Raw genomic sequence first — 19,183 nt, 5'->3', positions numbered from 1 at the left:
AGGGAATTTCTTCAAATTTGGTGCAAACATTCACTTGATCATCAAGGATGAACTGATTAGACTTTGGTGATCAAATGTCAAGATCACGGTGACCTCACAAAACACGTTTCTGGCCTTGTCAACACATTATTCTCAGTACAGTTTGGTACAAACCTGGACTCAAGAACCAACCGATTAGATTTTGGTGGTTAAAGGTCAAAGGTTAAGGTCATGGTGATAGTTTGCAGCCTTAATCTGATTGGTTGGTTTCTATCTGTGCACTGATTGGTTGGTTCATTTGCAGCCCTATTCTGATTGATTGGTTGATTTGTAGCTGTATTCTGATTTGTTGATTGGTTTCCAGCCATATTCTGATATGTTGATCCACAGCTCTATTCTGATTGGTTTGTTGGCTGAGGCATACAACCACAAGGCAGTAATTCTTGTTGACTTACAATTTTGTTTGTGTCTTGAGATTTCCTCCTGAAATGAAGTCTAACATAGGTTGTGCTCCTCCAAGTACAGATGTACAGATAAGGTTTTTTTGTATTTCACACCGGGTGCAGATATAACATAAATTCTTAACTACATGGTTAATCAAGAATGTGTTCTTTTCATGTCTGTCCCCAAGAATATATGTGAGAAAAACCTCTAGGGCATAAAAAACCAGCACAAAGTGCCCTTCAACAGTATCAAAATCCACAGGGATGAGACCTGAAATATACTGTATAGATGTGCACCATTCCCCTGCTGCAGTTAAGATGAAAAGAAGATAAAGTGAAGAAAAGCATGTGCATTTTCATGTTTAAGCCAATGGTCTTAAATAGGCTACCTGTGTTAACAAAATCTGCTGGGAGAGGACAGTGACAAGTTTTTACTCAAGTCTACAAATATGACCTAAAAAAGCCCCCAGTTGTACTATTACAATCTATCCATTTATTTTCTATACTCACTTATTCTCATTCAGGTCACAGCATTGCAATAAAAAAAATTAATCGCTCCCACTGTTAATATCCATTTTCATAGAACAGTGTCTTTGGCTTTTCAGTTGTCTTTAACTAAAACCCAAACCCGTCTTATTGTCATCTGTACAGCAGTGAAAGTTTAGGCAAATTAAAATCAGCTGAACACAATTTTCTGTCAAAATAATATTTGTGTCTTAGACAGATATTGTGCTGTATTCCTCCAGGAGCTGTCCTTCACCACTCTATTCAGATAATATTGTTGGATAACAGTTATCTTCTGATATATTTTGCTGTTAAAGGGTTTACAATTGCATATGCATTTATTACATGCTCACAAGCTATTGTACCATTGTAAGTATCCACTTATTTCCATTCATTTCTCTGCAATAATAAAATCTGTTAAGGACTACCAGAATGTATTTGTTGATTAAACAGTTAGTTGACTGAGAGAAAATTAATCAGCAACAATTCAACGGTTTAAGTATTTTTTTTAAGCAAAAGTTATCTATATTTTCTGGTTCCAGCTTCCAGCTTTAAGTAAATATAATCAGATTTTCTTAGTTTTCAATGATAAAACAAGAAAAGCAAAGCGGATCCAGCTATTTTAATAAGTCGTTTTAATGAATGTAGTTATTCATTTTAGCAGGATAAAGCTGTGTCCTTGATAGATCGAGTGAAGTTGGCCGGTAGATAGCATAATATAATAAAAAGTCATAAGACCTTTTTTTTTTTTTTTATAGTCTAAAATGTGACAGACTGAATGAGCGGCGATGATGTCGTCACTTCCTGTCATCGGTCGCTTTCGTATCCGGAAGGTGGGGCTTTTTGTTGCAGGAGCGGTTTGCATTTGGAGAGTCAATGCCTCGATATGCTCTATTAATGCAGTCATCAAGATAGCATCAGCCGAGGGCAGAAATACGACTCCTACTCTGGTAAGGCTTCAGACATGTCTGGATTGCGTGGAATAAGTGGGTTGGCTTTAGAGAGTTACAGAAATAAAATAAAATAAAAAGAAACCACACCTGTTTTAAGGAAGGACGAGCGACCGGTGGACCCAGAGGGGTGACCGCTTAAGATAAAATCGGTACAAATAAATTCTTACCATCTTGGTTTCAGCTGACTAGATTAAATGTCTGCTTGTGTTAGTGTTTTTGTGTAATTTATGCCTACGCTAGCATAACGCCAACAGTGGTCGTCACCGTTCATGGTAAGTTATCGTAAAGGTTAGCCACCAGTCGCCGCTCAACTAGCCTCAACTAATGTGGACTGTTGCGTTCATTTGTGACTCGGTTCAATGGATGATATCAATCCGATGTGTTTGAGTGTGTTTGTATTCGTGTGGCTAACGTTGCGGCGCTGCGGTGCGTTGTTTGGCAGTAGCGGTGGTCACACAGCCAAAGTCCGTGTTTGTGAGCCTTTGTGGTGATGGTCAGCTGCCGTTAGAAACCGTCGTTAGCTTACAACGCCTGCGCAAACTCAAGAGTTGAGCCACCCTTCGTGTTTCACGGTTGTAACTTCGGCGCTGTCCGAGGGTTTGGTTTTTGACATTGTTGCTCTCGGTTAGTTGTTGAAATTAACGGTTGCTGTCTGCATTTGTTGACAATTACTTCAACTGGTTTGTGCTGAAAAGTTTTCCTTTTTTTTTCCCCCCGACACGACACACCCAAGCTGGCTCACGGTTTCTTCAGCTAACGTTGGTGTAATCCTAACTGTCAGCAAAACGCCCAGTCTCCACAATAACAGTGCACACACTAGTAATAGCTTTCACCCTCCATTGCATTTAGCCATGTATCAGTTAATTTCGTGTGGGAATGGTTATATTACCAGATGTTATTCCCTCCATGTCTGATCTACTAAATTAACTTTGTAACTTTACTTTGATGGGACATCTGTTGGTGCCTGGATCCTGCTTTAGGTATGATTGACTATGTGGGCCCTGTGCCAAAACACAGAAAAGTCAAAGTAGTACGGATATGTGAACAAGGAGGCAATTCAGTCAATTGTCAGTGAGGAATGTTTTATACAGTGAACTGTAAGGGTGCTGGATGATACACATATTTTATGTTGAGTAATGACTCTTGTGTTTACTGATGCTACGTTGTGCAGATGGGTGTAACGTTTTTGGATCTTATCAGCTGTTTTGTTTGGAGACAGGTTGAGGATAGTAATGGAAAAGCACCCACATGTTCCATCTCATTAATACAAATAATAGTTTTTGGTATCAGGGGAAAGTGACAAATATAATTCATCATCCAACTTCACGAGTCTGCAGGGTGAAAAAGTCCTAGACTAAAACGACCTGAAAAAATAGTTCAACTTGCTGTTTTATGATCTTTTCTCCATAGTCTTCTTTACTGAATAAATACAGGATTTTAGGGTTTAGAGATGCATTAGGGATGTGCTCCACTCCAGTCTGATTTGTCATTTATTCGATAAGTGCTGTAAAAGGGTAATTGATTACTCAGTCAGTGCTTGTGGGCTTTCATCCGAGGGGTATACGTTGCATCCCTCAGGCAATGTTATCCATAACTGTTTGTTGTTGACGCATTTCACAGGACTGAGACATTAGCTTTGATAAGTTTGCCATAAGGCAATCACTTGTGGAACAGAAAAAATATATATCCCAAATAAAGGGTTGAAAGAAAGTCAAGAAAGACTCATCATTAAATCAGCTGTTAACACACATATGCTTGGTGATACCTTTCCAAGAATCTTGGTCTGTCTTGCCTCTCCCAAAACTCAGGGGGGATTACTTGATAACAAACAATAATTTACTCAGTTTATTGTACATGTGATCAACTCTGCTCATCAGAGAGTTTGGGTAAGTGCAATTGGAAATGCTTGTGAATGAAAATCAAATATATAGAGAAGCTCCACTTTATTAAAATGGCAAGATAAAGCTGTTATAAGTGTCCGGATTACTTATTTGGATATTCTCTAATTGTCTTGTATTATGAGGTTTGTAAAGATGAAACCACTGATCTGCTGGGGGCCTCTTGAAGACCTGCTGAGTGGGATCAAACATACTTGAATCAATCACAGTGTGTCTTGTGGTGGAATTCAAACATTGAATCTCAGACTACACCCGACATCAATAGCCAAGCTCCGCTACTGAATCTCAGACCCAGTGCAACTTGTTTGATTTATAACTTTATTCACTGGGCTGTAGACATGGCAGCTCAGCTGACATCAGAAATGTTGCCTCACACGTGGCAAACAACCATTGGCAGGTGCCATGCATGAGACCACAGTGTTGCTTACAGTAAGGTTGCTCTGCAAAACGTACAAGTTCATACACTAAAAAAGTGCATTTGAAAATTTCAAGGCAACAAACTTGAGTAACATTTTGAGTTAAGTGATTTAAATTCAATGTCTTCCTATTATCACAACTTTAACTTTAGTGAAGTAACTGAGATCTGTATGCTGTACTAAATTCTTGGTTTAAAAATGAGCAAGAATTCTTTTTGATTCATCATTTATTGTGTCCAGCTGTATCCCTGATGATAGCTGCTGCTGTGGTGACAGCAGTCACAACCAGCCCGGGCATAGTATTTGTCAATGTGACACCTATGTTTTCAAGTGCTGAAGTACCAATCTTCATCATGGTTTATATATTTTAATTTTGCTCAGAGAGAAGACATAATGGCCATGCAGTGCATGGTGGGAAGAACATGGGAATAAGTTAGCAGCATTTTTAAGTTATGTAAGTTAACTAAATAACCTACGGGACATTTAATTAACTGAACAAATAAGTTAACCTCTGAAAGTGATAATTAACCAATTTAAACTTAAAACTTATCTTATTTCACTGAGATAACAGGGAAAGAGAATAGATTTTCCCGAATTTCTCAACTGAGGAACACTTTGTAAAGTATCACAGTTTAAGATTTGACGTTAATAGGACTCTCATTTTTGTTGAAACAAGAGACAGGCTTGATTAGAGGTCACAATATCAATTTTTACTAGAATTGCTATTAATTTGAGTTTTAACAACTTGTAATTGTTATTTATAAGTTGCCATTTTTACAGTTTAACAGTTTTACAACCAATGAAAATGGCAGTTGTGTGTGACGTCTTCAACATTTCAGAATCTGAAAAACTCATCTTGTGTATCTCCAGCTTAAGTTTGTTGGATGGTTAAACCTGTGAGTCAGGTTCAAGTCAGTCATGTCACCATTAACACAACTGGAACGACATGCAGCCAGCTTCTCGTGATTAACTTGTCAACTAACAGTCACAACCTTTTTCAAGGGAAACAAATTCAGGAATTGTTTGTCTTATAGAACGCCAGGTTTTTAAAAGCTGATGCAGACAGGTTTTGTTTTGGAGCTATTAATGGGTGGTATTTTTTATCACTATATCATCTGAATATGTTTTCCCCATGGTGCCATATAATTATTTCTTTTAGAAAAACTGCTATTTCCAACTTTTCAAGAAAAAGCCCGGCTCATCGTTTTGACTATCGCAGGAATTAAAGACTGTCCACTAAAATCCAGACTAATACAATAGGTCAGTGCCTTAATTGGCATTGTCCAGTGTTGACAGCATTGTAGCTGCTTTGTGCAAACAACAACACAGCTGAATTGTCTCTAATTCTGACAAATACAGCTGTCTGCATAGTTGTAGACCCATAGCGAACAGTGACGTCAGAGGTCTTGTGAATGACAACATTCCTCCTCTGACTGTCTGGATGTTTATCCCTGTGCTCCAAACACGTCTTCATCTTCATTTGAATGATTTTTGGAACGCCATATCCTACTGGTCCTTCCTATTACCACAACTTACCAGAATATAACAAAAAAATTCTGCAAGGTTTTATTTCCCTTGTTTTGGACACAGCCTAGTTGGCTCACATGAAAGTGTTCCATCTGCTTTTCTAATCGGTTCTTCATTTTCTGATGAAGTTCCCGAATGACCTGGGTTCTTGGTGTGTAATAGCACTAGAGTCAGAAAGCCATTTGCTAATGATGTTGGCAGTGGAAGTGGAGGGCAAGGGCAAAAGACCAGTGTAAGGAGTTTTTTTTTTTTTTTTTTTTTTTTTTTTTTTTTACTGGACTTGTAAAGTGAATGATTATGTGCAGGAGATGGGGCTGTAGATAAGTGCATACCAAGCTGCCATCAATTGTCTGTTTTCTGTCAGCAGGGAGGAAAGGAGGTTTATATATTTTGTGTGACTGTCAGTTAATTACTTTATGAACTGTGCTTGAGGAGTTAAAAAACCCTTGTCCCTATGCAGAACCTGAAATACAAAGGCAACTGTCACACTATAGAAACTGCTTCTGTACATATTCGCAAATCCTGTGCTTGTTTGGCACTTACTTAGGAGAATTTTTTTTCCTTTTGTTTGCTAGTTAGATACAAAAAGGTTAAAAAATCTTGAAAATATGAATCTTGAAATAGTGAGAATAAAATCCTGTTGTCTTGTGCTCTTTAAAAGTTTGACCAAATGTTTTGCTAACTGCATTATTTTTGAGAATTCCCAACTCCTTTCCAAGATCTGTGAATCAAACAAATACACATTTTCCACTTATAAGCGACTTGATCATTTTAATGGTAGAGTGATTCTCTTTCGCCCAAGGCAGCCAAGTTGGCATATACTGCAGTTGTAACTGCTACGTGTATGGGACAGTATAGAGGAACAAGTTATGCAAATATTTATTTGCAGAACACTATGGTAACTCAACTTTGTTGATACATCAATTCCTCTCAACCCACTGCTGGCATCCAGTACACAGGAGCTTGTTCACATTGGTTAGACTCATAGTCAGGCTAGGAGGCTAAACGTGTAGGCTATGTTTGAATCCTTAAAAAAAACCCACAAGGGCCACAAATAAATTAATACACCATGAGACCATGAGAACTCTGGTTAGTTTAGTCAGTTTTAGGCTACTTGTCTTTTCACTGACATCTTAATTATGTAGGAAATTCATATGAAACAAAGAACATGAAGCAAGTTGATGCCATAACCATCTTAACCACATTATATCCATGTAGTGTGCTGTTCATTTACACAATGTTGCAGTGACCATAGATTGATGGACATTCAAAAGTCCGGCTAATTCCTTTGTGGTAGCAAAGCTGGTTGGTTAGCCGTAGTTAAATACTATTCCTGTGAAGCAGATACAGACCAGTGGCTAGCGTATCAACATACAGTGCATTCAGAAAATGTTCAGACCCCTCATTATTTTTTCATATTTTGTTTTGTTGCAGACAAAACAATAAATACATCCTTATCTTCCCTGGTGTGCGCTTTTCTAAATCATGTCTAATCAATTGAATTTACCACAGGTGGACTCTAATCAAGGTGTAGACACATTTCAAAGATGATTGAGGGAAATGTGAGGCAGCTGAGCTAAATTTCAAGAGTCATAAGCAAGGGACTGAATACTTATGTTAATGTGATATTTCAGTTTCTCCTTTTAAATACATTTGCAAACATTTCTGACATTCAGTTTTCACATTGGCATTATGGGGTATAGAATGTAGATTAATAAGGAAAAAGCTGCCGCACAACAAACATGAAAAAAAGTCAGGGGTTTGAACACTGTCCGAATGCACTGTGGCTTCTTTTACCTTGAAATGCAACCAAAACTTTAAAAGAGCTGTTTGTAAGTTCTGTTATTGCTACATAGCCAACATGAGCATTACCAGCTATTTACTCACCAGTCTTTCCAAGGGCTTTAGCCATTGCATTTTCCAATACAAGTGGTTATAATGCAGCCTTTGAGCAGCGCTTCTCCTGCAGGGCTGACTGGATGCTACAGTGACGAGACAGTCTGGCCAGTCCAGGGCTAGCTGGTTAGCATGCCAACTTCAGTAGAAAGGAAAAAATGATAGAAAATAAGCCAAAAAAGAGCTAACGTTAGCTTTTCACCTCTAGAGACAGCTCTTGGTGAGTTAAGTAATAGAGATTGATACTGATCTCAAAACTTGTCTGCTAGACTGGTGAAGAAACAGCTGTTAAAGCTAACTTTGACTATGTCACAATAGCAAAACTTACAAATAACTCCATCGATGATGAAGCAAAGTTTTGCAGTTGATGGATTTTAATCACCTGAATCATTTCATTTCCTTTGAGTAATAGTACTGTGATGAAGTGCTTATTTCAAGTTGAGATGTTTCACGTTTGAACAACTTGATTTCCATTATGAAATTATATGAGAGTAGTGGTGCCTTGAATGCAGGAAATCTGTGTTCACACCTGGCATGGTTGGAAAATGGTGAGCAATAGTTTATGCAGTGTTAGGTAAATAAGCTTGTCTGTCAATTCTCATTTGGCGCTGTCAACACCATGCTAACACAACTTTACTGTGTTAGTCTCTAGAGCTGGACAGACTGAGTTTGCCATGTGTGCCATACAGTCTCTGGTACATAATTCGGGTACGTAGAGGATTTACATGGAGTTGAGAGATTTTAAATACCTCTCATCACCACTTGCGCCTCTTCACTCAGCCTCTTTTCACTCTACACACCTGCAATCTTTATTATGTCTACTATGTTTAGCTTCAGGCTACAGTATGCTCTGTTGTTCCAGGATGGAAATATTGCATGGGAGAATGAGTTTGACTGCCCAGGCTTTTCAAAATGTTAGTACGCCAAGGAGTGAGGTTTACAGGCACCACAGGCCCATTGAACACATCTGAGCTCTGAGGGAGAGGGATAGCGGGGGATGTTAGGTAGAGTCTTCTATGGTACTGTTATGGTTACAACTCTGCCAGTTTTAAACAGCACCACAGGCTCCTAGCATGGTGTAGGTGGTATCTAACGCAACCTGTTGTGTTTCTTGTCAGGCAAATGAAGAAAAAAAAAAAAAAAAAAAAAAAAAAAGCAATTTCAAATGAGTAGTGGGCAGTTGGGAGTTACTCATGAGGAACAAATGGATTTGTCCGAGAATGCACACTCAGATCTGAACTCATATTTCCATCCACCCTGAATCAGTCCAGTGGAATGCATAGGTAATGAGAAAAACATGCATGTTTGGATTATACTGTATCTGCTGCAGGGAGGTTAGAAAATATATTCGATGTTTCAGTCTGAACTCAAAAAAACCATCTGCATTACAATGTCATTGTATAATAATGCATGTGCTGAAGACTGTACTACAGTTGCTCCTTAGTGATTTTTTCCACTTAAATAAGAAAGAAAAAAGGTGTAGAATAGAGATGTATGTGAAAAAGCTTCCCACTTAGTGTTGCTGAAGTAGAGGGGATTGTAGCACAGAGAGGATTTAGCTGCCCAGTTTCGTCAAAGGCTCCTCTGTGCACTCCGCTGGCCAAGAGTTGTTAGTATGCACTGTTGGGTGCTTTTTGAAAAATTCTTCCTTGCTCCTGTGTACTGTCTTTTTAGGATAAATCATTCCCCTATCTTCACTGGCAGTGACCATAATAACTGCTATGTCTTGACTAAACACATTTCTGCAATGCCTGTGCTGTTATTTGCTGTTAAATTATGCATTGTTTGTTGCTGTGTGATAAACAAACCATAGAATCTTGAATCCCAGTTGTTGTGTGTTACAAAAGAGCCTTTCTTACACATAGCTCCTGACTGGGGTGACTCATCTGGGATATATTGTTTTGACCACAGCAAGCTATAATTATGACTAGGTTGATAGGTAGCTGTTCAAAATAGAGGGCTCGGCTCTCCTTTCACATTTACTGGAAGAGAGAAACATTTTCAGTCTTGGAGTGGTAGAAAGTGGGTGGGACACAGCATAGTTTTGATTTGAGGCTGGGGCATTGGTGAGGGAGCTTTGCCATGCTGCTGTCACTGCTACATCATGGTGTTTTAGTTAAACCGCACCCACACTTGGCCACCTCAGAATGTTTTGGTTGACTCATTTGACTAGTACTGATAAGAGAAATAGCCTCAATGAGCTAATCTTCCTCTCGATTGGTGTAATTTGAAGATCCCTGTTTTTTTCCATCAGATGGGGAGAGGAAATGCCCTCACCCCTGTGACCTGTGGAATGCAGAGAGAGAGAGAGAGAGGGAAGAGTCATCAGGTTCTCTTTAGCTATGGCTCAGATAGCCTGAATTTCCACATGCACCAGAATTCACTTACTCTACTTCACTCAGAGTGGAATATAGTACCATAACAACCTAATATTTGACGATCACTATGCTCACATTTTTTTCGTTTGTACCAATCAAGCTCCTAGCGTTATACCTAAAGAAAGAGAGCTGCAGAACTTTGAACATGACGAGATTGAAGATATGTTCAGCATATATTCATCATGCAACATTTTCATGGCATTAGAATCAGCTGATTGAATGAAAAAATTATTTGTATTGGATGTCAGCTGATTTTGAGCAGTGCCTAATCAATCAAAGCATAGCTAGAAAAGAATGTGGACAATTGGTGGTCATGTACAAACTCAAGAAAGTTGCCTATTTGCAAGGCCTGGTAGCATCATCAGGGGTTCTTTGGCTCTATCTGTTTGCTGTAATCTTTTATTAGTGTCAGTGTGAGTCCTGGCGAACCTTGTCACATCCTTGCCAAAGCGTTAAGATGAGCAGGGAGGGAACACTAGCCCATTCTCCAAAGGGAATATTAATGAATTCCTGTAGCCCACACTGCACTGGTGTCATCAATATTTCAGGATCTTAGCAATCAGAGTGGTCTGTTAGGCTGTACCCCTTCTTCTTTATAATCCAACACCCCCTGAAAAGGACCAGTACCAAGCACACTGTAGATCCATATCTAGGTCAGGCCTAAATATTAATTCCTCTTTTGTCAGTGCTCCCCATTTTAACCCTGCATGCAACTTGTGTTGAACTGCAGCTGGTGGGGTGGAAATATGGCAGGGACAACCCCCACCCCCCCCACCCCCCCCCACCTCCCCCCCCCCCCCCCCCCGAAAAAATGTTTGAACTTCCTTTGGAAAGTCTGCACTAAGCACTTTCTTGTGGTTGGCCCTTTTTTAATCTTCAGTTTATGAAGTGTGATCACTTTATTCATAGCATTGGAATTTGTATGTACATGCGCACAGGGAAGTGGGTTGCAAGTGAATAATTTAAATAATGACCCCTATGCACACATGCTGAGTTTGGCAGAGTTTGTCAGTGTGTGTCTATGTTTGTGTCGATATCCTTCAAATGAGCCCTTTCACTGCCCTGGTTACTGATAACAAAGGCAGGAAGAACACAGGTCACACATCCTGGATACAGAGAGTGGAACCAAGTTGCCACATCCTCAGCATCCACAGTCATCATACTATAGCTTCTGCATACTGAAGTGGAGGCTAATTTGATGCAAATTACATGTTCTGCTTTCGGACAATGCAAGGAAATGTTGCAGCAAATGTTCACATCCACAACTGCACATTTATGTAGAAATTGATTCTCCTTATTTTCGTCAGAATTTTGCTGTGTGGAAATCTTGCGGTTTTACTTTTAGCTCCTTTAATGAACTTCTGTGGGGCTGTGACGCTTTCCTTACATTTTCACTTCCACACTGAAATCACCAGAGTTGGTGTATGATTTTTTTTTTTCTGTTTTCTCTCCTCAGTCATGTCTGGTGAACACAAGCTGAAATGAAATGTTTACTGTTAGGGAGAAGCGGATTATAAATAATGATAAGAATCAGCTTAGTGCTCCCATTAGTGCGACATCTCGAGGAGGCGAGGAGAGGAGAAATTTCTTTCTACAGATAGAATAACATGATAGGGGGACAGAAGGCAAAGGGAAATAAGTGGTTGCTTCCCATGATGTGACAACAAGAGTATTGAGTCATCTGACAGAGAGGGTCTCAAGATACCAAGTGAATGTGTCTGTCTCAACTCTGGCTCTATTGGCTCTCAGCTCAAGATGATATTAGATTGTATTTATACAACTAGGCATCTGTTCATCTGTGCATTTAACTGTACATAAAAGGTAGTGAGGTGAGAATACAGCTGGATGTTAGGTTACAGTGGTTGCTGATTTTTCACTTGCCAAGGATGGAGTCCAGATAGAAAAAGTGCGTGTTAACACTTAAAACTACAGACAGAAGGCAAAAGAATTGCAAGCCTGCAGGAAGTGATGGCCTCTGACTTCTGCTGCATTGTAAGAACCAAGGATATTGGCTGTTTGGTTGATCTTCTAGAGACTGTCTCATAGGGTCAGGATACAGCCTATGATGTAGAAGTACAGGATTTCAGTCTTGTCACATTTTCTGTCATTGACTTATAACTATCGACCATTACAATAAAAGGGAAAATGCCAGAGCATGTCTCTGAAGGATTAAACGCTCATTAAACAGCCATCAGTGGTTGGTTTAATGATCATTTTAATGCTGCATACTATTATATTTAAATGAGGGATGCTGGGTGTTGAAGTTTTTTGCCAGTATCCAATCATTTTTATGGTAATGTTAGCTAATACAGCTATAAATATTCTTCATTGCCTTGTAAAAATAATCATCCACATTCCACAGGTTGAGTTAACCTATTGTACAGACACTGATGGTCTACAGTCAGTGTAGATGTTTGCTACTTACAGCCTACATGCAGAAAACATTCTGTGTAACATACTGTTGCCTTAAATGACAGCAGGTTTTTGTAAATTGTCATAATGGGGTCCCTTCCAGCTGCTCCCCTCAGGCAACACACAAGTTTGTAGAAATAAACAGAAAAGTAAACCAAAAATTCATTTTTACATATACAAATGTATCAATAGCAACGTATGTAGTAAAGGTCACAATAATTTCAAAATAGCTTATTATGACTCAAAGGAAGTCATTACATAAAATAAGATGTGTTGATAATCAAACCAGTTATCCTATTGAGAAGATGACCAGCATGTCATACAAACCAATCTAATAGATGACTTCCCCTCTATGGTCAAAGAATAATAAATTTAGCACTTGGAGTCTTGGTTGCAATACATCCTTATCTTATAATGAAACCTGTGCACATGTGACACTCTTGATAAAAACACTTCCTGTCCGCACAAAGGCTATGCAAGTCAAGACAGGCCCGGGGCGCATTTACAGTGCTGTCAGTTTTCACTCTGTTGGAAGATATGTCCGACAGAGACAGAAGATATTGTGAAGTCAGTCGAAAGCAATTTAGTCTGAGCTTTCAGCCTCTGAGGGCAGGGCCATTAAAGAGCAGATAGATGACCAGTGACGTCTATCTTCTACTGAGGGAGTTTAGCACATGATGCCTTGTTTTAATGCATTCCTAAATGCCGTCGTGTAGTGGAGAATGATAGCTTCATTACTACTGATCAGCTGCAATGACCTTTTGATGGCGAACTTTATAAAGTTCTAGGTTTCATGAGCAGGCAATTTGGCACTTTAATGGGAAAGGTGGGGGTTAGGATTCAAGATTTGTTGGAGCAAAGCCTAGTGCCTTGGCACAGCAAGTTACTGTCACGGTGAAAGCTGTTAAGTAACAACTGCCATCTGTCCCTGCACTTGTCCACAGACTTCTATTCTCTATGTATGGGGTTTATTTACTGTAGGCACTGATCTGTTTCCACTTTTGTCCTTCACAGCTTGTGTCAGAGAGTGTTTGGGTGCAAGGAAGTGTATGCATGCGTGTGTGAGAGAGACACAAAGAAGAATCCAGTGATGGCTACCAGTAAGGGTAAAAACCAGAGCTCTCTGGCTCTGCACAAGGTGATAATGGTGGGCAGTGGAGGTGTGGGGAAGTCGGCCCTCACCCTGCAGTTCATGTATGATGAGGTGAGTCAACACATTCCCTGTCAACAATTTAAGAGTTCAAAGTGACCACCGCAGATAGAGGAGCAGGGGTTTCAACAGTAAGCATTAGTCACCTGCTCCTCTTTGTCTAACCAGTTAACTTTTTAATTATTAATCCAGTTTATCTAGATATTACTTACTTCACTGGCTCAATAAATTGGTGGTTGAATAAGACAGTACTTCTCTTTTCAGTGGTTTACCAACAGAAAGTTTTTATTATGACGCAACTGCGAGAAAGGTTCAGTATGAAAAGGTTCTGAAAACAGTGAAGCTGATATCTGTTACATGAAAGTAAGAACATGATTGCAGGAATAAAAGTGGCTCTTATAGTACAGAAATGCTATGAAAGTACTAAAAGGTTTACAACATAGGTATTATAAGGACACTTTTCTCCAGCCCATTGCTTCCTTGACCACAGTGATTTACAGTGACAACAGCACTCAGCACAAGTGAGGGCAGAGAGCTTACCTGCTACCCAGCAGCATATCGGCCGTGTTTTTATGCTTCCGTGCTGGCGACAGCCAGGGCTGGAGACAGATTGTTTCCTGGTTGTCCGTCCTTGTGTCCGTCCATCCATCCCTTTGTCCGTCCCATTCTTGTGGACATGATGTCTCAGTAACGCCTTGACAGAACTTCATTAAATTTGGCACAAACGTTCACTCAGACTCAAGGATGAACAAATTTGATTTTGGTGGTTAAAGGTCAAGGTCACAGTGACCACACAAAATGCGGCATCGATAGTTTGAAAGCAATTTATCTGTAATTGTTTGTTGTTGGTGGTTGTTTCGTTCCTTTGGTTCCAGAGTTTGTTGCAGTTTTTGTCATTATCATTATCATTATTATTAGTAGTAGTAGTAGTAGTAGTAGTAGTAGTAGTAGTAGTAGTAGGTGCATGAATGAACGTCGGAATTGGCCTTGCACACTTTCATTTGAGTAGTAGGTGTGATTAGTGAGTACTGTTGAATGAAGCTCAGTGCAACGAAGCTTTTGGTGAACTAATGGCCTGAGAAGCTTCATTTGGCCATCTGCATGTGTTTACTGCTCACACCTCACTGTAGCTTTATGCATGGAAATACTTGTAGAATCTTTTTAAGCTTTTAAGCAAACGCTCTCTTTTCATCCCCAGTTTGTGGAGGACTATGAGCCCACCAAGGCGGACAGCTACAGGAAGAAGGTGGTTCTTGATGGGGAGGAGGTCCAGATTGACATTCTGGACACAGCAGGCCAGGAGGACTACGCTGCAATCAGGGACAACTATTTTCGCAGTGGGGAAGGCTTTCTGCTGGTTTTCTCCATCACAGAGCATGAATCCTTCACTGCCACTGCTGAATTCAGGTACTGATGCAAGCATGTAAAATTGAGCACCTACTTCAGCTTCACTCCATGCCCTTTGAGAAGAGAATAACTACATCTAGACTGCTATGTTGACCATCACTGATATGATGGACGTCATTCTGATTGATTGATTACATTGTTGTTGTGGAATGTAACCATTGTAAGCATGCGCCCAATGCAGCCACTTAATAATAGGCATGTCCCTTTAATTTTTTTTCTTTTGCTTGCAATCTGTCTTTCAGTAGCAGATCCTAAATTAGTAATGCAAATCCAGGTAAGAAGATTGTTTAGGAGCTCTGCATTTAGAAAATAGAACCTGCACCTCAGCTTTAATGGTTTTGCTACAGTGTGTTATATAATATCTGTAAAGAGCAGATGTAAGTGTGGATCTGTTGTGGCAGGAAGGTTTTGATAGGATTTAGACAGCTTCTCTTCATCCTCAGCATGCACAGAATACTGAAACTCAAATATAAATTTAGTCAGCAGCACTGCAGAATCGTGTACACCACAAACACGTTGATGAACTAGAACTGTCACTGTACCTACCTATAAGCAACCATCAAAGATCACTCACTTATTAACATAAGTAAAAATGGTGAACGTACTAAAAATACACAATCTTTTCTGTGCCGGCAGGGAGCAGATCTTGCGGGTGAAGGCGGAGGAGGACAAGATCCCGCTCCTGCTGGTAGGGAACAAGTCAGACCTGGAGGAGCGCCGGCAGGTATCTGTGGACGAGGCCCGGGGGAAAGCTGAGGAGTGGGGCGTCCAGTATGTAGAGACATCGGCCAAAACCAGAGCCAACGTTGACAAGGTGCATCTACACTCACAAAATACTTGGTGACCTAAAAGTCATTTAGTATACCTGACTGTCAATTAATATATTTTGAAATTTAGGCTTTTATCATTTCTTTACCAGATTTACATGTTATGAAGTCTAAATGCTTAACAGAGTTCTCCTTTTTTCTCTAAAGGTATTCTTTGACCTGATGCGAGAAGTACGAGGCAAGAAAATGTCAGAAAACAAAGACAAAAATGGGAAAGGAAAGAACAAGAAGAACAAGAAGAGTTTCAAGGAGAGATGCTGTTTACTTTGAACACTTCATGGACCTTAACACCCAACAATACAACTGCAAAGTTGGGGAACAAAACAGAGCGTCTTTGCCATTGTCATTCAAATGAAATTTAATCTTTTTTAATAGCTGGTTATAGTTTAGTGTCTAGAACAGTCTCAACCAATTTTTTTGCCATTTTTAATTGATGAAATCTGAGTAGCTGTTTCATTGGAAAATAACCACTGTTGTGACTGTGACTTGGACTGCAGTGCTTGATGGCTCATAGTAAGCCCATGACCAAACTGCCACTGACACTAACTCTGCTGCTCAAGACAGTCTCCACTGTTAAACTCAGCGATTATACTGCCTTTGACTTTGGTTCAGTGTGTTTTACACCAGAATTGTTGAGTCTTTGTCGAGTCAACAGTGCTTTTAATTTCTTTACCTGCTCTTAATCTTAATCAGCATATTTTTTTGTCTCGGTGTAGACCCCTTGAGTCTATTTTCATCAATGTACAAGAACTCTAATGCTGCTGTCGGTCATATATGTAATCATTAATGATGACAGCGTCCTGTCTGTTGAAGATGTTGGCCTCATTCATTCATCTGTCCAGACTCCTGTTTGTTTTTCTGCGTGTTTGGAATGGCTGCTGAAACTAGAAGTTTCAAAAGTTTTCATTTTTGAGGCTGCCTTTACAAGGTTTTGTTTTCATTTTATCCAATTACCTTTGATCTTCTGATGACAGAAGAATCATTCAGTGCAATCAGAAGATTTGTTGCCAAACAGGGTTTTTTTTTTTTTAATTCCATTCCCAGGACTTACATGATTACTACAAATCAATCATGAGATGCTTAGCAGTTCTTGAGGAGGACTGTTGCAAAGTAAAATCTTTAGAGACTCTTAATCACAGAAAAACAAAAAGAATTCTAGTAGAGATTTTAAGGTGTTAGATATTTTGGGGCTGTGAAAAGAAGCCTGTAATGTTGCTACTGTTGTAGGTCAATGAGCAGCGAGAGGAGAGATTAGACCTGGTTTTCTTCATGGTGCTCTGCCATGTTCATGCAGTCTGGCCTTCTTCACTCGTCTTTACTTCCTGTTTTACATGACTGTTGAAGTTTGGAGTCTTTGTTGGGTCTATGCTGTGAGACAGGTGTTGACAATCCAGGAGGCCGTCATGCTTCTGGTCCACAATGCCGTTCTAATCAGTAGCTGCTTATTCACCTGAACAAGTCTGATGTTCTTTTTGTATTCCTGGGTCTTTATAATAATATGCACTACATTGCCATTACCTAAGAAGTGGACTTCATGCTGACTGGTGTCACGCTGGAGATTTTGAAACAATTTGTGCCAACAAAATCACAAAAAAATCAAACTACGTTTGTGGATGTACAGTGTGTATGTTAATTACCTGAGTGTATGTGCATTGACTAGAAAACCCCACCACCTTTCTGTGTCTGTGTGAGTGAAGCTTTGATGAGGGTGCCAACGTCTTAACTGTTGTTTAATCAAGTGCTACAGTGAACAAGATGTTTCTACCACTGCCTAAACCATTCTTTGTAACATGTCCTCCTTTTTTCTTTTACTTCTTACTACTGTGAGTATGCTTTGATCACTCTGAAGAGAGAGTGTTGCTGAATAAATGCTTTTTTCTTTGTAAATACTGGACATTAATTTGTCTGTGAAAACCCTCAAAACAAAACAAACAGATAGTGTCAAAGGTTCACAGTGAGAAATTTTTAACTATTAGGCTACACAGGTTCTGATTTTATATTGCAGCCATAGCAGCATATGATTTATATTTGATCCAAAACAGTTTAAAACCATGTCAAATAAAAGTGAATTGGCTCCCACCAGATGACTTAGTGCTATATATTGCCTTCCATTGGCTGGTGGAGGTAATTGAACTACTTAATGTATGGACACTGTGCAGTTACTTTGGCATTAACCAAAGAAGTCAAATGCTATGGTTGTCATTTCTCGTTCCCTTTGGGGCATTCTGTGCCCCAGTTTAGTCAAATAACACCAGTTACTCACTTTGCATTGATTGTTCCTCTGCCATCTAGAAAAGGGTGCCAACGGCCTGTTTTTCTTCAATCTGACAGTGATATACAACCACCATTTTTATTAACCTTACATGCTTATCTTGTATAGCAAGAATGATGTAACATCATCCTCAAGATGAACCAGTCGTGGGCTGTCATCGCTGAACCCTCAGGGGTGGCCCGGTCAGTGATGCTCATTTGACAACTTGAAAATAGGGTTGACTACATCAGCAGGCAAAGGCTGACCAGATATCACTTTAAAAATAGTTTCCCTGTGAATGATGAGAGGAAGTGTCTTCTCCTTGCGTTATGTAAAAGGAATGGGATACCACTGTAGCTAAGCATAAGAAAGCAGTTTGCAATCCACTCTGATATGCCGAAGACCACTGCCTTTGAGATCCAAATAGGAAGAGGACTAAAAATTGGCAAACATTCCTGCAGGGTACCTCCTCAAAAAAAAAGTTTTTAGTGACCTTATTCTGCTTGATTTTAAAATCTCCCATAGTAATCCTGCAGGGATGGAAGATTTGCAGTGATATTTCTATAACCTCCTGGGAACGGAAAGTCCATCTTTCCCAACACTATTTTAGCATTAAGTCCCTTTCGCTGTCAACACCCAAGTATCCCTCATGTCCTTAAATCAATTGGCCATTTGTTGGCACTGCAGTGGCTCCCGGCTGTGCATCTTAACAGCATCAGAGCTCAGACTGTTATTTCTCTGCTCTTTTGTGAAGAGAATTGTATATTTACAAGTATTGATCAGATGGGGCAACACCAGATGAATTCTTAAATTCAGCATTTGCCTTTAGAGCGGAAAGAGCAGAGAAAAAAAATCAGAAGGAATTTTAAGCTGTAACATTAACGGCAGCCTCTGTTCCACATTTACTGCATGCTTCACATAAATGCGCTAATCCCCAGCAATTTATATCACTGGTGAAACCCACCAGGTTTGAAAGCCTGTGGCAGCATTTCCACTAGAGAAGCTAAACATGTCACAGCTCTGATAAGCACATTTACCTGCCTGACACTCACCTCTCTGGATTTCCACTGTCCCCCTGTACCTCTAAGTAGGCAGATTAGGTGGTCTGTTAAACCCGCAGGAAGGCACTTATTTAGAAATAT

At 39.7% G+C, this 19,183-nt stretch overlaps 1 protein-coding gene across 3 annotated transcripts; it reads left to right on the top strand.

Moving 5' to 3' along the window:
- Window positions 1-1,739: 1,739 nt before the first annotated feature.
- ralba (v-ral simian leukemia viral oncogene homolog Ba (ras related)) lies at window positions 1,740-17,677 on the top strand. 3 transcript variants are annotated; one of them, XM_071494534.1, is made up of 5 exons: window positions 1,740-1,876; window positions 13,421-13,610; window positions 14,755-14,963; window positions 15,600-15,777; window positions 15,938-17,677. In XM_071494534.1, the coding sequence occupies exons 2-5, from the start codon at window positions 13,497-13,499 to the stop codon at window positions 16,058-16,060; spliced, it is 624 nt and encodes a 207-aa protein (XP_071350635.1). In that variant the 5' UTR covers window positions 1,740-1,876; window positions 13,421-13,496; the 3' UTR covers window positions 16,061-17,677. The 3 variants fall into 3 exon arrangements, with proteins under 3 accessions (XP_071350635.1, XP_071350812.1, XP_071350720.1); XM_071494711.1 differs by lacking the exon at window positions 1,740-1,876 and adding an exon at window positions 1,923-2,028; XM_071494619.1 differs by lacking the exon at window positions 1,740-1,876 and adding an exon at window positions 2,136-2,151.
- Window positions 17,678-19,183: the final 1,506 nt, after the last annotated feature.

This window comes from Trachinotus anak, unplaced genomic scaffold, assembly GCF_046630095.1.
Source record: "Trachinotus anak isolate AG129_WGS33_773 ecotype Australia unplaced genomic scaffold, CSIRO_AGI_Tana_v1 ptg000001l, whole genome shotgun sequence".
In the NCBI taxonomy this organism is placed as follows: domain Eukaryota; kingdom Metazoa; phylum Chordata; class Actinopteri; order Carangiformes; family Carangidae; genus Trachinotus; species Trachinotus anak.
This window is presented reverse-complemented; position numbering and strand designations above follow the sequence as displayed.

Bases quoted from the DNA above. Each gene is read 5' to 3' on its own strand.
- ralba (XM_071494534.1), top strand. From the start codon at position 13,497: ATGGCTACCAGTAAGGGTAAAAACCAGAGCTCTCTGGCTCTGCACAAG. The intron at 13,611-14,754 runs GTGAGTCAACAC...TTTCATCCCCAG, and splicing joins TGCAGTTCATGTATGATGAG to TTTGTGGAGGACTATGAGCC. The intron at 15,778-15,937 runs GTGCATCTACAC...TTTTCTCTAAAG, and splicing joins CCAGAGCCAACGTTGACAAG to GTATTCTTTGACCTGATGCG.